The 14503-nt window shown below is 56.9% G+C and overlaps 7 protein-coding genes across 7 annotated transcripts; all 7 read left to right on the forward strand.

Moving 5' to 3' along the window:
- Window positions 1–639: 639 nt before the first annotated feature.
- Window positions 640–2238, forward strand: BROUX77_002718 (uncharacterized protein; the record flags this gene model as incomplete). Its single annotated transcript, XM_073747290.1, has 2 exons — window positions 640–836; window positions 924–2238. 2 exons carry the CDS (start codon window positions 640–642, stop codon window positions 2236–2238), a joined length of 1512 nt encoding a protein of 503 aa, XP_073607800.1.
- An 892-nt stretch (window positions 2239–3130) lies between these two features.
- BROUX77_002719 (uncharacterized protein) lies at window positions 3131–3855 on the forward strand (the record flags this gene model as incomplete). Its single annotated transcript, XM_073747291.1, has 2 exons — window positions 3131–3235; window positions 3307–3855. 2 exons carry the CDS (start codon window positions 3131–3133, stop codon window positions 3853–3855), a joined length of 654 nt encoding a protein of 217 aa, XP_073607801.1.
- A 681-nt stretch (window positions 3856–4536) lies between these two features.
- Window positions 4537–5510, forward strand: BROUX77_002720 (uncharacterized protein; the record flags this gene model as incomplete). The annotated part of the gene is made up of 2 exons (XM_073747292.1): window positions 4537–4654; window positions 4738–5510. The coding sequence occupies 2 exons, from the start codon at window positions 4537–4539 to the stop codon at window positions 5508–5510; spliced, it is 891 nt and encodes a 296-aa protein (XP_073607802.1).
- A 337-nt stretch (window positions 5511–5847) lies between these two features.
- Window positions 5848–6980, forward strand: BROUX77_002721 (uncharacterized protein; the record flags this gene model as incomplete). Its single annotated transcript, XM_073747293.1, has 2 exons — window positions 5848–5863; window positions 6235–6980. The coding sequence occupies 2 exons, from the start codon at window positions 5848–5850 to the stop codon at window positions 6978–6980; spliced, it is 762 nt and encodes a 253-aa protein (XP_073607803.1).
- A 411-nt stretch (window positions 6981–7391) lies between these two features.
- Window positions 7392–10892, forward strand: BROUX77_002722 (uncharacterized protein; the record flags this gene model as incomplete). The annotated part of the gene is made up of 1 exon (XM_073747294.1): window positions 7392–10892. The coding sequence occupies one exon, from the start codon at window positions 7392–7394 to the stop codon at window positions 10890–10892; it is 3501 nt and encodes a 1166-aa protein (XP_073607804.1).
- A 1035-nt stretch (window positions 10893–11927) lies between these two features.
- BROUX77_002723 (uncharacterized protein) lies at window positions 11928–12437 on the forward strand (the record flags this gene model as incomplete). The annotated part of the gene is made up of 1 exon (XM_073747295.1): window positions 11928–12437. The coding sequence occupies one exon, from the start codon at window positions 11928–11930 to the stop codon at window positions 12435–12437; it is 510 nt and encodes a 169-aa protein (XP_073607805.1).
- Window positions 12438–13491: 1054 nt separating this feature from the next.
- Window positions 13492–14340, forward strand: BROUX77_002724 (uncharacterized protein; the record flags this gene model as incomplete). The annotated part of the gene is made up of 3 exons (XM_073747296.1): window positions 13492–13541; window positions 13627–14062; window positions 14125–14340. The coding sequence occupies 3 exons, from the start codon at window positions 13492–13494 to the stop codon at window positions 14338–14340; spliced, it is 702 nt and encodes a 233-aa protein (XP_073607806.1).
- Window positions 14341–14503: the final 163 nt, after the last annotated feature.

A 14503-nucleotide genomic window follows, 5' to 3' on the forward strand; every position in this document is an offset into this window, starting at 1 on the left:
TAGGGTTAGCGGGTACTCTTCAGTTAGATAGTGAACAGATTCTTTTGTCGCTAATCGTGTTGCGTGCAACACAACAGCACGAAAAATATCATTTAGTTACATAATTCAAGAATAAAGCATCAGCTTGTCTCTATTTCGCCGAAACGCAAAAGTGCAACTGCCACATCAAAAATTTGGGATGTTAACTACTTGGACATGATTCTGTGTCACGTGTCCCCACATAGTACGGTCTAGAGCGCGCTAATCGCATAACCCCGTTTGTTACATCCGGAGGCCATGGTTGTTTATCGTAGAACCAAGCCAAGCCATGCAATTTGATGTTCCAATCGATAGTTTGGCTACTCGTCCAACTAATTCTCTCAGGTTGTTTCATCCTCCAAGCGCACTCAGTAAAACTCGCCCCAAACCCCACTGCTCGCTGCTCCAGGCGCTAGGCCCCGAATCTCACAGGTGCGAAGTCCCCCTAATTGTGAATCCTATGTGCGACCTTTTTGTTTTTGTATCACCAGCCAGCCGTCTTGCTCTGGTTTCTGCACGCCCACATTTGCATGATTTTGCTACAGATGCTCATATGCCGGCCTCTGCTTTTCCCCCCTTTATCTGAGTAGCTCTAACAAGCAAGATCCAGGACTGCTCAACATGGGCTTCATTGCCAGCGCTTACGACGCGGCCCAGTCTGTATTGAATCCGCACCGGTTTCAGTACCAGCCAGTTGGGGGCACCCGGCGCCACGGGCCCCTTGAAGTATTGCTGGCCCCGCGAAACCGCCGCAAGGTACAGTTTTCGCTTGCTGCTGCGGCCGCCCTGTTGGCCGGCGCAGTCGTTATTGGCCTCAGGTAAGCCGGTAGTTGGTGACTGATCAAGGCATTGGGCATGTCAGTCAGCATAATCTCACCCAGCAGTTTTGTTAACCTTGTTTCTAGCTATTCCGCCTGCTTTGAGTGCTTATTTATCGTCAACCCGTCTCTATGGGGCCAGTACTCTCCCATGTTCTCGGTCCCTTCGGACATTAATGCGGCGGTCCCGGCACAATGCAAGCTCACTTTTGGCCATGTGCTTTCCCGGCACGGCGCTCGTGACCCTACGCTGTCCAGAACAACAGCCTACAACGCCACTATCCACCGTATCCAGTCCAGCGTCACCTCATATGGCCCCGGCTATGAGTTCATTCAAAACTACACCTACTCGCTCGGTGCCGACCAACTTACTGGCTTTGGTCAACATGAGCTGTTTGTGTCTGGCGAACACTTCTTTGAGCGCTATCGCTCTCTGGCTGAGAATTCTGTCCCATTCATTCGCGCATCTGGCCAAGAACGCGTCGTCATGTCGGGAGTGAACTGGACGCAGGGCTTCTACGATGCCCGTATCAAAGCCGGCATTAAAAGCCCCGAGAAGCTCCGTGGCAAGATGATTATTGTCGAGGAAAGCGATACCAGCAACAACACGCTGAATAACAATCTCTGCACGGCCTTTAAGAGCGGCCCATACTCAGAAATTAGTGCAAAGGCCCAGGCCGAGTTCCTTGCTACTTTTATTGGCCCTGTTACCGCGCGTCTTAACGCCAATCTTCCTGGTGCCAATCTGAAAAATGAAGAAGCTATCCAGATGATGGATCTGTGCCCGTACCATACGGTTGCTTCGATCAATGCCACTATTTCAAAGTTTTGCAATTTGTTTACCGTTGGTGAGTGGCTGAGCTACGACTATTACCAGACCCTCAACAAGTTTTACGGTTTCGGAGAAGGAAACGGAATGGCGGCGACTGCTGGTGTTGGCTGGGTCAACGAGCTCATTGCTCGCCTGACTGGTCAGCCAGTCAAGGACCACACCTCGGTCAACCAGACGCTGGACTCGTCGCCCGAGACTTTTCCTCTCAACCTCACGCTGTACGCCGACTTTAGCCACGACAATGACATGGCGGCAATCTTTACAGCCCTTCGCCTCTTTGATGGCTACATGAAGCTGCCGACTGACAAGCGCGTCGCGCCCACCGAGACGGGCGGCTTCTCGGCCAGCTGGGTCGTTCCCTTTGCCGCACGCCTGTACGTAGAAAAGATGCAGTGTGAGGGAGATGGCGAGGATCCGGCCGAGGAGCTGGTACGCATAATTCTCAACGATCGAGTAATTCCGCTGGTCGGATGTGACGCCGATGCGCTGGGCCGGTGCAAGCTAAGCAAGTGGGTTGCCAGCATGGAGTTTGCGCGCAACGGCGGCAACTGGAACAAGTGTTTTGTTTGAATGGGGTATGGCGGCAGCGGTGCGCTGTGCTTGGATCGTTGATATATATTTATTTAGTCATAATAATGCAGACCGAGTCAGGTGTTTTTCTCTTGTTCAAAACCTGCGTGTTTTCTTTGATGGATTGGCTTCAATCCAGGGTTGGGGTTGTCATGTGAAGGCACCACATACATAGTTAGGGTTATGCAGAACTCCTCGTTGCCCCTCAGCACATGGCTGCCTGCATTGAAATACGAAGACTATTTCTGAAATTCCCGCTGTCTCTTCCATTCCAATGCTGTTCGTATTACGACGAGATCTTTCTGTTTTTCTTTTTTTGAAGTGCTGGTGCCATCACTATTGCTATCAGCAAAGAAAGAAGCCAGATTGTTCGTTTTGCTTCTGTCGTATTTGCCATTCCATTTAAAGAAACCCTTCCAATTTCAACCTGACAAGGAGAGACCCCAGAAACACAACGCCAGAGAAAATCCGCAGCCAAAACCCAACCAACCAACTGCAACCAACCGATCTGGCCAGCATAAACAACCAACGGGCTGACGGTGGCACATTGGACTCTAGAGCTCTCTCGCCTTTTGCCCAGCGATTAGCTAGCTACTAACTAACTGCCCGCCTGCGTGAGTGAGCGGGCTTCTATGTGCCTACAATCAGACATACGCCCACTTAGTCATTTCCACCCAATTCGCTGGTTCCTACGACATCATCCTTTCGCCATCCTTTGGCTTTGATTTTGCTACGCCCTTCTTTTTCTTCCCCATTATCCCGACCACCTGCTACACCTGCGATATTCTACCAGTTCGCCAGCGCTGACTCGACCCGTCTTGTTTTCGCTGCTACTACCTCCTCACTGTCTACCCTAACCTCTCGCCACAGCCGGCCAGATCAACCATCCACCATGGTCTCAACAGTGGGCGGCTTCTTTATAGCCATGCTTATCCTCGCCAGCGCGGCGGCAATTGGATGGGTTGGATACACGCAGATCCGAGCGCGCAAACTGGGAGTAAGTTGCCGAGTGCTTTGCCTTTTTTTCTTTTCGTTTCCAACATGCTAAAGCCATGCGCCTTTCACTAGCTGCCCCCTCCATCGCTATCGTCATACAACCCGTTCCAGTCGTCGAGTCTCGACCCATACTCGCCCGACAGCCACGGCCCCGCCGGATGGGTCAAGCAGCGCATCAGCGCCTTCAGAAACCGCAACAAGCGATCGGCCGTCGGCGCCTACGAGGGTGCGCGTCACGACGACGAGGCCTGGGACGCACACGCCGACGCCTACGGCTACGAAGCCGAGCTTGAAGATGGCCGCTTCCAGCAAAACACCCATTACCAGGTGCAGAGCACCAGCTACAACATGAACACGTCGTCCACCCCCGCCGCCACACGGGCCACGCTCGACCCCGATGCCGACGAGCCCCGCGGCCGGTCGCGCAGCCGCGGGCCAAGCGCCGAGCATTCGCGATCGAACCCCTTTGGCGACGATGCCCAGCCCAGCAACATGTCAACACACAGCTTGGGCCCCTACGGCCAGGCCCCGCAGGACCATCACACGCCGGCACAGTCGCATACGCCACGCCCGACCAACTCAAGTCCAGAACGGCGCTCCATCTTCCGCGAGGAAGTATGAGGGCGAGGCCAAGCCTCGCTCCAGGGCTCTAGGATGGATAGCTTGCCTGTTGAGCTCCCTCCAATGTTGCAACATGCTCTTTGAGCTCTGTGCTTTCAAAACTGGCGAACTATCTGTATCTTTGTTTGATTTGCTGCATCTTGTGCACGCCTGTTTTTTTACGCGTTGGCCTCTGCGCTATATTGGTGCGCATGGGGGCCGGATTTGATTTAGGTACACGGTTATGTCCCATTGTGTCTTCTGCGTGGTGTATTATGGTGTCTTTTTATTCTGCGCTGCTTTTGTCATTTATGAATACCAATGATCTTCATCTCGGCCACCTTTGATTTCCCGTTGCTCCGTGTGTGTTTCATGACTGGCGATAGGCCCTGGTACGTATAGCTATTATACCTAGGAACCTGGCTCTATCAGCATTTGTACCCGGTTGCTCGGTAGCAGTGGCGAACAGCCACCCCGCTAATACGCACAAATGTACATGCCTAGACATTTATACATGGTTGCACAAGTAGACGTAGCTCGATCTCAATGTACAAAATACATAAATCCGTAGCCCTGTTTCTACCCCGCCATCTCGGCAGCTCTCCGAATTCCCCTTTTTGCTTCACCCCCCCCCCCCCGTCCCCCCGCCCAGCTTGACCGATTTCACCAAAAGGAAACAACACCGAGCTGCAACTTCAAGCCATGTCAGACCTTAACCTGCAGGAAATTCATGACTTTTTAGTCACCTTGGCCCGCAAGGCTGGCGAGATGATCATCTCAGCCAACCCACAGGATCTTGACAAGGACACCAAGCTCAACTGTAGGTCGAAGCGGGCTTCATCATCGTGCTCACCTCTGATCGGGATCGTAGCTGACAAACTCATCATCTGCTTTGCGACTCAGCCGCTGACATCGTGACTGAGTGTGACAAGGCTGTTGAGGCCATGGTCTCTGCCACCCTTTCTGAAAAGTTCCCCCATGTGTCTTTCATGGGCGAGGAGACCTACAAGCCTGGCATGACCCTTGGTCCCGAGCCTACGTTTGTTGTTGACCCCATTGACGGCACGACAAACTTTGTGCACGGCTTTCCCAACGCCTGCATCTCACTGGGTCTTGCCGTCGAGCGAACTCCCGTGGTTGGCGTCGTTTACAACCCATTCCAGGACCTGCTCTTTGCTGGAGTCAAGGGCCAGGGCTCCTATCTGGTCCGTGCCGGCGGGCCAAAGCGCAGCCTCCCCCTATCCGGCAGCCCGCCCGACCTACACAAGCTCGACTCGGCGCTCGTCGGCTTCGAGATTGGCTCGGACCGCTCCGGCGACAACTTTGCGCTCAAGGTCGACGTCTTCCGTAAGCTGACGGCGTCTAAGGAGGAAGGCGGCCACATGGTCCATTCGACGCGCGCACTGGGCTCCGCAGCACTCAACATCTGCGCTGTGGCTGCCGGCCAGTTGGACATTTATTGGGAGGGTGGATGCTGGGCTTGGGATGTGTGTGCGGCTTGGTGCATCTTGGCGGAGGCCGGCGGCAGAATGGTCAGTGGAAACCCGGGAGACTGGGAGCCGGCGGTTGAGAGCAGAAAGTATCTGTGTGTGCGCGGTGCGCCATGTGGTCAGAAGGAGTTGGTTGAGGAGTTCTGGAGCACCATGGGAGACCGCAAGCTGGTTTACGACATCTAGAGTTTGTATGCGTGTACTTGACAGAGGAGGTGGTGACTTGCTCAGGAAGTATGAACCGACAAGTTACAAGCTCCTGTGGCTGTGGGCTTCCATCCAACACTGATCTATTTTGGCAACATTCAACGTTCACTTACAGGTGACTGTAGTTTCTCAGCTCAAAAGAAACTGAAGAGGTTGATTCAGTAGTTAGTACTATCATCTCTGTAAAACAAATTGCCCGGGAAGTTGAGCACCTTATAGAGCAAAATACAGTACCCTCTTTCAACAAGGAACGGGCCATTGGTCTAGTGGTATGATTGATGCTTCGGGCTTTACAGTCCACCGCGGAACACCGTGAATGTGTCAGGTCTCGGGTTCGATCCCCGAATGGCCCCGTTTGTATCCTGGGATGTGGACCCCTCCCAAGGAGGAGTCAGGCATTTATTTTTCCTTTTTCCCATCTTTTTTTTTCAATTTGAACAAAATAAGGCCGTTTTGGGAGCCTCATTCACACAGTGTTCCAAAACGGTCGTGTGGCCCAGTGGTTAAGGCATTTGCTTTACACGCAAAGGATCGCAGGTTCGATCCCTGCCACGATCAAGACGAAGTGATGACTTGTACTTTTTTGTCGAGTTAGTTGGTGCTGTTTTTTTTTTTTCTTTTTTTTTTTTTTAGGTTAATCGACTATCACGATTAATTTTGTTGTCGAGTTTGAAGTAAAAGCGATCCGGCTTTGCCCTGACAGCCGTCCGTGACGTCGGCAAATTCCTCAGCCACGCTGAGCGCATCCGCGCCAACCTGACTGCGGAGAAGGTCCACAAGAGGGACGCTTGGTCCAAGTACATCGTACACGGACTGCCAACCTCGATCACGGTCGAGGACCCCAAGACCCCTGGCGCCGTGATGCTCCACCGGGTCACCCTAGACGATGTCCGTCAGGATATCGAACAGGCCTTTGGAGTCGTCTCCGCCAGCGCCACGCTGTCGAAGTACGTTGGCAAGGCGGGCGTGCCCACCTTCCGCGCCCACATCGCCTTCCACGAAGGCCTTGTGTCCCCGTCCGCGGTTCCCCGCCGCGTAGCGACACTTGGAGAGCTGCACATGGTCTCCGCAGACAACACCCTGGAGCGCTTCCCGTTCTGCACACGCTGCCGGGTCCGCCACTTTGACCGCAAATGCCCGGCCGATACCGAGACGCAGTCGTCTACCCCGGCAGCCGCCGCCCAGGGAGACAAGGCCCCGTCCCCAGTGCCCTCCCAGGCGCCTTCCACGGCCGTCACCTCGGCCCCCCCGGCCCGGCCGTCGTCACAGACGAAGAGCCCTTCAAGCTCCCAGGCTTCCCCCTCCCCTGCCTCCTCGGCGCCCAGCCAGCCACCGACCGCCCCATCACAGGCCGCCCAGCTGCAACCCTACCCCCTGCCCACCTCCAGCGAGTCCCCTGAAACACGGGATTCAATGCAGGTAGACGACAATGACGAGGAACTTCTGTAAATGTTAGGACACCCTAACGACACAGTATTGCAAATGATTTCTGCGAATGTGCAAAGGTCCTGGACCTGTGCACAGTCGTTGCTACATAAGGCGCATGAAGACCAGGTGGATGTGGTCTGCCTCCAAGAGGCCCCGTCAAGCGCAGACCCGGGGAACAGAACGTTCCCTAGGCACCCCTCCTATCAGGTAATAGTCCCGGAGGGTAACTGGCGCTCGAAACCCCGAGTAGCCACATACATTTCGACAAAAAGACACGGGCTTCGCTTCCAAAAGGCCTACATGAGAGAGGAACACCAGGATGTCATCATTGTGGAGGTCCTAATCGGGGGGCGCACATTCAGCATCGTAAACCTTTACAATGCCGGGACAGGTTCGGCTAGGACAGGGGAGGCGCTACGTCTCCTGACCAGCATGCAGCCAGGGCCGCGGTCGGTGGTAGTGGGCGACTTCAACCTCCACCACAGCGCCTGGGACCCCCGGAGCGACACCGACGACAACGACGCAGAGCTTCTGCTAGCCTGGATGGAAGAGCGAGCCCTCCTCCTTGGCAACGCGGAGGGTGAGCAAACCCACGAGTCCGGAAGCGTCATCGACCTCGCATTGCTGTCTTCGGCACTTTTTGTCACGGGCGCGAGCGTCGACCTCCGAGAGGAACTCACCTGCGGCAGCGACCATTTCCCGCTCCTGGTGACCCTTCCTCTGCACGGCCACGCGCCGGCCCCGGCTCCACCCGGCAGGTTCCTTATGGACAAGCTAGACAAGGAGAGGTTCGATACCGCGTGCAAGGCCGGCGCGACCCGCCTAGACTCCCTTGTCGCGGATTACCGCAGGGCAGGAAGCCAAGTCCCACAGGACAGGCACATAGACGAGTTTGCGCGACTCCTGCAAAACGTCATTCTGGACGCGCTGATTGCCTCGACCCCAAGGTCCGAAGGAAAAGCCAAAAGCTTTCCCTGGTGGAACGACGAATGTCGGGAAGCCAGCGCCGACCAGAGGGCAGCTCGGGCCCGCGTGAAGCACGCCGGCTCGCCCACGGAGGAACAGGAGGCTAGGGCCGTCCGCCGCGAAGCCAAAAAACGCCTGAGGTCTGCTCTCAGGAGTGCAGCCCGGGCCTTCTACGACGACCTCCTCGCCAACGTCGCGCGGTCCCGAGACATCTTCCGGATGGTCAAATGGAGGACGAAAGCGCCGAACCGGCACTCCCCTGCCCTGGCCCCGTCCGATGGCGCGGAAGCCACAGTGCAGGACACCACGGAGAAGATCGCCCTCCTTCGCAGGGTGCACATGCCTTCCGACCGCCCAGGCGACGTCGACCCGCCACACATCGCTCTGGATGAGCAAAGACGGACCCGCATCACCAACGGGGAGTTGGAGGCTGCGCTCCGAAGCCCGCGCAACACCGCACCGGGCCCAGACGGCCTGACCAACAACGTCTTGAAACTCGCGTGGCCTGTTTTACAGAGGCAGATCATGCATCTGTTCAACGCGAGCCTTTCCTGGGGCCACCACGCCGCCTCTTTCAAAGAAGCCAAGGTGATCGCCCTCGCCAAACCGAATAAGAAGGACCGTTCTTCGCCGCGGGCCTACCGACTGATCTCCCTCCTCCCGACTCTGGCCAAGTGCCTAGAGAGGATCATCGCCCGCCGGCTCTCTCACTGGGCGCTGGAAGCTGGTCACATCGGGGAGAACTACGCTGGCGCGGTCCCCGGACGCAGCGCGGAAGACATGTGCCTGCGTCTGGCACACTCTCTAGAGTTCTACGCCGACGGCAAGTCAGAATCCTCAGTGCTCACCTTTGACATAAAGGGGGCGTTCGATGCGGTTCAGCCCAACCGGATGGTGAAGAGATTGGTGGAGCTTGGTTGTCCCGCCGAGACTTGCCGCTGGGTGGCATCCTTCTTGTCCGGGCGCACGGCGTCGCTATCTCTCGACGGCGTGGCCGACCCTCTCCAGCCTACAGGCGGCAGCCTGCCCCAGGGCTCGCCCATATCCCCCATCCTGTTCATGCTGTATATGGCTCCGCTGTTCAGGATGAATCTCCCCAGCTCTCTCCGCGGATACGCCGACGATGGCTGCTTGGTCCACTCTAGCTTGTCCTTGGAGGAGAATTGCACCGCCCTTTCTCGCTCGTTGGAACTGGTGAACAGTTGGTGCACAGAGAACGGCATGGCGCTGGACCTCGCCAAGTCTGACCTCCTGCACGTGACGCGCAAGCGCCACGGCCTAAACCCGAGCGCGCGTCTCCCGGACGGCTCCACACTCCAACCGGTGGACCCCCGCGGGACTCTGCGCTGGCTGGGCGTGTTGTGGTCCCGCAACCTGTCGTTCCTGCCGCACATCCGCGACGTAGCCCAGAGGACGGCGCCCGTGATCCGAGGCATCCAGATCTTGTCCGGTTGTTGGAAGGGCGCGCCGATTAGGGGGGCTCTCACGGCCGTCCGCGCCTGCGTGGTCACGAAACTGACATACGCGGCGGCCACGTGGTGGCGCCCTGGCCCCTCGCCAACCAAGCCTTCCCGGGGCCTTCTCGGGGCTGCCCACATCCTGGACCGCACGGTCAGGAGGGGACTACGTGCAGCGCTGCCCTTATATTGCACGACGCCATGTGCGATCTTCAACCTGGCATCGGGGTTCCCCCCCATGAGCTGCGTCCTCGACCACCTCCTGGCCTCGGCCGGCATCAGGGCATCTCTAGCCCCGGCAAACCACCCCTTAGGGTTCGGAGACACCGATGGTGGCAAGCTGGGTACGCTCAAGAGGCTACTCCCGCACAGGATCGCCACGAGCCTCCCTGCTGGGTGCAAGGGAGTGCTCCCGACAACCCGCCCCCCGCTGCAAGGCGACAAGGAGGCCGCAGCCGCGGCCCACCAGCTACTAGTCCGCTCCTCGGACCCCTCAGATCTCTGGATCTATACGGATGGATCCAAGCTGAGGGATGACAAGGTCGGCGCCGGCTGGGTGGTCATTCAGGACGGCAGGACCCTGTCCACGGGCAACTGCCCTGCCCCGTTCCGCGCCGAAGTCCATGACGCCGAGGTGCTGGCCATCGCCAAGGCCCTGGCAGAGGTCGACTCATGGGAGAAGCCACAGTGCCGCAAGGTCTGGATCTGCTCCGACAATCTCGCCGCAGTGAACCGGCTCACGTCTCGCTACGCCAAGCCGGGCACCTCCGAGCAGTATCTGAGGCGCGCCCAGATGATCTGCGCAAGCTGGATCAGACCGCACCCAGAGCGGCCACGACCAAGGCCCTGGCCCGACGGCCCACCCGAGGTAGAGGCTATTTGGGTCTTGGGCCACTCCGACATCGCGGGCAATGAGCTTGCAGATGAGCAAGCAAAGCTAGGGGCCAGGACAAACATCTGGCTGGACGGCATGTCGCTCTCCTGGGCCCGCCACTATTTCCGCTCCCGTCTCGACTCTGCTTTCCGCGCCTGGTGGGCAGAGGAGGGACGCGCCATCAGACCCCATCTGCACCGCCCAGTTGAACCCCCCAAGAAGGCTTGGTCAAGTCTCCTTGACGAGACAGATCGCAAGCTCGCCTGCGCAGTGCTGACTGCTCTGTCCGGCCATGGCGACTTTGCGGCCTACCATCGCCGCTTCGAACATGTGGACGCCGTGCTCTCCTGCCCCCTTTGCGGATCGGAGACCGCCCCAGAACATGTTTGGGTCTGCCCCCGGAACCCACAGCGGGTGTCCCGCAGCTTCTTCCAGAAGTTGATAGGCACCAAGCGCGGGGCCACCTGGCTGGCCGCCAAGGCAGCTAAAGCACCCACTGTGCTGCTCGCCCACCGCCGTGCGAGGACTGAGGTGCACCCACAGGCCGCCGACCCTCCCGCTCGCTCCCCGTCGAGCCTACCACCGCCCGCCCCTCCACCTCCCAGTGCGGGGGCTCCCCCGGGCCTCTCGGCTTAGCGCGCGCGCTGCCACTCTCGTCTGTTTGCTCGTTCTCCCTTTCTCTCTCTACTTCTTGTCTTTCCTTTGTTACTTTTCTTTTGTCATGTTCTATCTTTCTTTTGGGTTTGGTCTTCTACAGGGTAAAGGCCGAGGCTTGGGGTCTTGTTTGGGGCCTTACAAGCGAAGGACAGCCATTGCGCTGGGCGGTCGGGGGACCCTCCGTCATTATACTTCGTGCTGTGGGGATTTTCTGTATGCATGATTCTGGGTTTTTGGTTCTTTAGCTTCTGTATGTATTTCTTGGTACTAGTTTTAGTCCCCTGTCGTATGTCGAGAATACCTCGCGAGTAGACAGGTAAAATAAAGACAATCAAATCAAATCAACTAAAAGCGATCCGCAGCCAAGACCGTGGCCAAGGGCAAGCTACCTTCGACCCGGGCCCCGATCCGGGGTGACAAGCTGTCGTATGTCGAGAATCCCTCGCGAGTAGACAGGTAAATAAAGACTTTCATCATCCGGGGTGACAAAGAGGCTGCCGCTGCAGCACACCTCGCTCTGGCCAGCTCCTCCCCCCCTCAGACCTGTGGCTATACACAGACGGCTCGAAGCTGAGTCCCAACAGGGTTGGCGCCGGCTGGGTAATTATCCAGGGGTGACAGGTCCTGCTCTCGGGAAACCGCCCGGTCCCTTTCCGCGCCGAGGTGCACGACGCCGAAGTGCTGGCCATTGCCGAGGCCATAACCGCCGTCGACCTGCGGGACAAACCGCGGTGCCGCAAAGTCTGGATCTGTTCAGACAACATGGCAGCGGTGAGTAGACTCACGTCCCGGGACGTCAAGCCCGGAACCTCCGGGGAACACCTTCGGAGAGCCCAAACAATTTGCGCGGACTGGTTACGTCCCGACGCCAACCATCCGCGGCCAAGACCGTGGCCAGATGGAGCCATTGAGGTGGAAGCGATCTGGGTTCCAGGCCACTCCGATGTCGTGGGCAACGAGCTCGCCGACAGACAAGCCAGGTGGGGCGCAGACATAATCACCATAAGGACAGACATGTCACTCTCCTGGGCACGCAGTGAATTCCGCGCCCGGGTCACTACCGCATTTCGCGCCTGGTGGGAGGCAGAGGGTCGCAACACCAGACCTCATCTGCGCCGCCCGGTGCAGGCCCCGAAGAAGGCTTGGACAAGTCTCCTGGACGAGACCGATCGTAACCTCGCCCGCGCGGTGCTGACAGCTTTGTCAGGACACGGCGACTTTGCGGCCTATCACCGCCGTTTCGAGCACGAGGACGCCGTGCTCTCCTGTCTCCTCTGCGGGGCCGACACGAGCCCGGAGCACATCTGGGTTTGCCACCACAACCCACAGCGGGTGTCCAGCAACTTCTTTCAGAAGTTGATCGGTACCAAGCGCGGAGCCTGCTGGCTGGCCGCCAAAGCAGCCAAAGCCTCCGGCCCTGCTGGCCCACCGCCACATGAGGCCGGACACGCAGGTGCAAGACGTGGCCCTCTTACTCTTCCTTTGCCACCTGGAGACGGCGTACCCTCGCGGTCTCCCCTTTAGCGCGTTTACGCTGCCATCACCTCCTTTTTCCTACTTGTTTCTCTCTTTATTTGTACTTCCCTTTGTTGTTTCCTTTGTATTTGTTTTTATGTTTTGCCTGCATCAGCGGCGAGGCCAGGACTTAGGCCAGGTTTGGGGCCACACAAGCAAAGTACAGCCTCTGGGCTGGGCGGGTGGACACACTTTAGTCATTACACATTGTGCGGGGGGTTTCTGTATGCATGGTTTGGATTTTGGTTTCTGTTTCTGTATGTAATTTCTGGTACTACTTGTAGTCCCCTGTCGTATGCCGAGAATACCTCGCGAGTAGACAGGTAAATAAAGAATCAATCAATCAATCATGAAGTAAAAGCGGCCATTAGTAATTCTGATACGGGCCGTGTAATGCTTTTCATGTTGCTTAGTCACGTAAAATAGAGTCAAATCAAGTCGAGTAATTCCGACAAGCCGCAGGGAGGGATGTGGTGAATTGCTATCTCCTCCCCGTGCTTTGTAGCTACCACGGCTACGGGGCTCTCGGCACCGCTGCGCATCGTTAATTATGACTGAGATGGCCTGCCTAAAACACCGCAGCACCGTCGGCCCAAAACAGGTGCGTGAATAGCCACTCTCGGGTCCCCTGGCAAAGTCAACAGAACTGTATGTATGTACACATGTACATACCCAGCACGCCTCAACTAGCTAGATGCCAGTGACTTGAGGTTCACTCCCTCCGCCAGTCAGCAGTTTGTTTCCGCGCGCGGGTAGGTGAACCGTGCTTAGTAAATGTGGGGAGCTTAGGCAGCTGGTAGCTCGGCTCGATTACCAAGGATAATTGCAAATGATAGGGCGGATGTTTGATAATATGGCGGAGTCGCGATGTCGAGAGGGGTTTCATCATGTACGAATCAACTTGTACCAGCCAACTAATCAGAATAGAGCTTGGTGCATGATGGCCGCTGGGATATAAAAAGAGCGGACGGCAGGCGTCGTCACAGACAAAACATTTCCTCATGTCTCACTCATTCTTCACACCACACTACACTCGCCTCTTTACACACTCGACTTACCCACAATGGCCTCTAGCCCCAAGTTCACGCTCTACACCAACCGTGGCTGCCCCTGGTAAGTGGCTACCAGCTCGACCTCTCATCCGGGCCTACGATGGTCCATGGACCCGAGAAGCCACCACTAACGCCTGGCCGTATAGGTGCCGCCGTGTGCACGCTGCCCTCAACGAACTGGGCACTGAAGTCGAGGAAGTGACCATCGACCTGAGCAAGCCCCGGCCCGACTGGTACCTCAAGATCAACCCTAAGGGCCAGGTCCCTACTCTGGTCTACGACGACAAGGTTGTTAGCGAGAGCGACGTGATTACCCGCTTCTTTGCTGACCGCGAGCCCTCCCACCTGGTCAAGATCCCAGGCGAGGAGGGCGCCGAGGCCCAGCGCGCGCAGTATGACGCCTTTGTCAACCAGTTCCTGGAGCTGGCGCAGAAGCCCGTCATGGGCACCATCTTTGCCGGTATTGAGATGACGAGCGAGAGGGCTGATGAGGTCCTGGACAAGATCGCGACTACGCTGGAGCCCCAGCTGGCTTCTGCCAAGCCCTTTTTTGGCGGCTCCGACAAGCTCACCTTGGTCGAGGTTAGTTTTCAGGACTGTTTGGAAACGTGACATGCATGAAACCTTTACTGACATATCACCAGGTTTTGACCGGCCCCTTCCTCTCAATGCTTTTTGATCTTGCCATCCCCGAGTTCAAGTTCCCTGCGAACTGGAACTCTCTCGTTGAATCCAAGACGCCCGTTTTCTACAAATGGGCCAAGGCCACGGCCAACCACGACAGCATTTCTTTCACCTGGAACAAAGAGGTGGCCACCAACGCCATTCGCGGTATTGCTGCTGCCAGAGCCACCAAATAATTGGGTTTCTGGAGAAGGAGAAGGAGTAGCAGCTCATTGTACATAATCACGACGACATGTAAATTCGAGTTTCAAGTAATGAGAAATGCATTGTTCAAAGAAGCACCACTTGGTCCTCTTTTAGTGTAAATATAGCCCCCTTTAGCTGTTGGAGCATTAGGTG

The sequence above is a fragment of the Berkeleyomyces rouxiae genome (genome assembly GCF_048999995.1).
Source record: "Berkeleyomyces rouxiae strain 22BRR77 chromosome Unknown BrBRR77_ptg000002l, whole genome shotgun sequence".
Classification (NCBI taxonomy): domain Eukaryota; kingdom Fungi; phylum Ascomycota; class Sordariomycetes; order Microascales; family Ceratocystidaceae; genus Berkeleyomyces; species Berkeleyomyces rouxiae.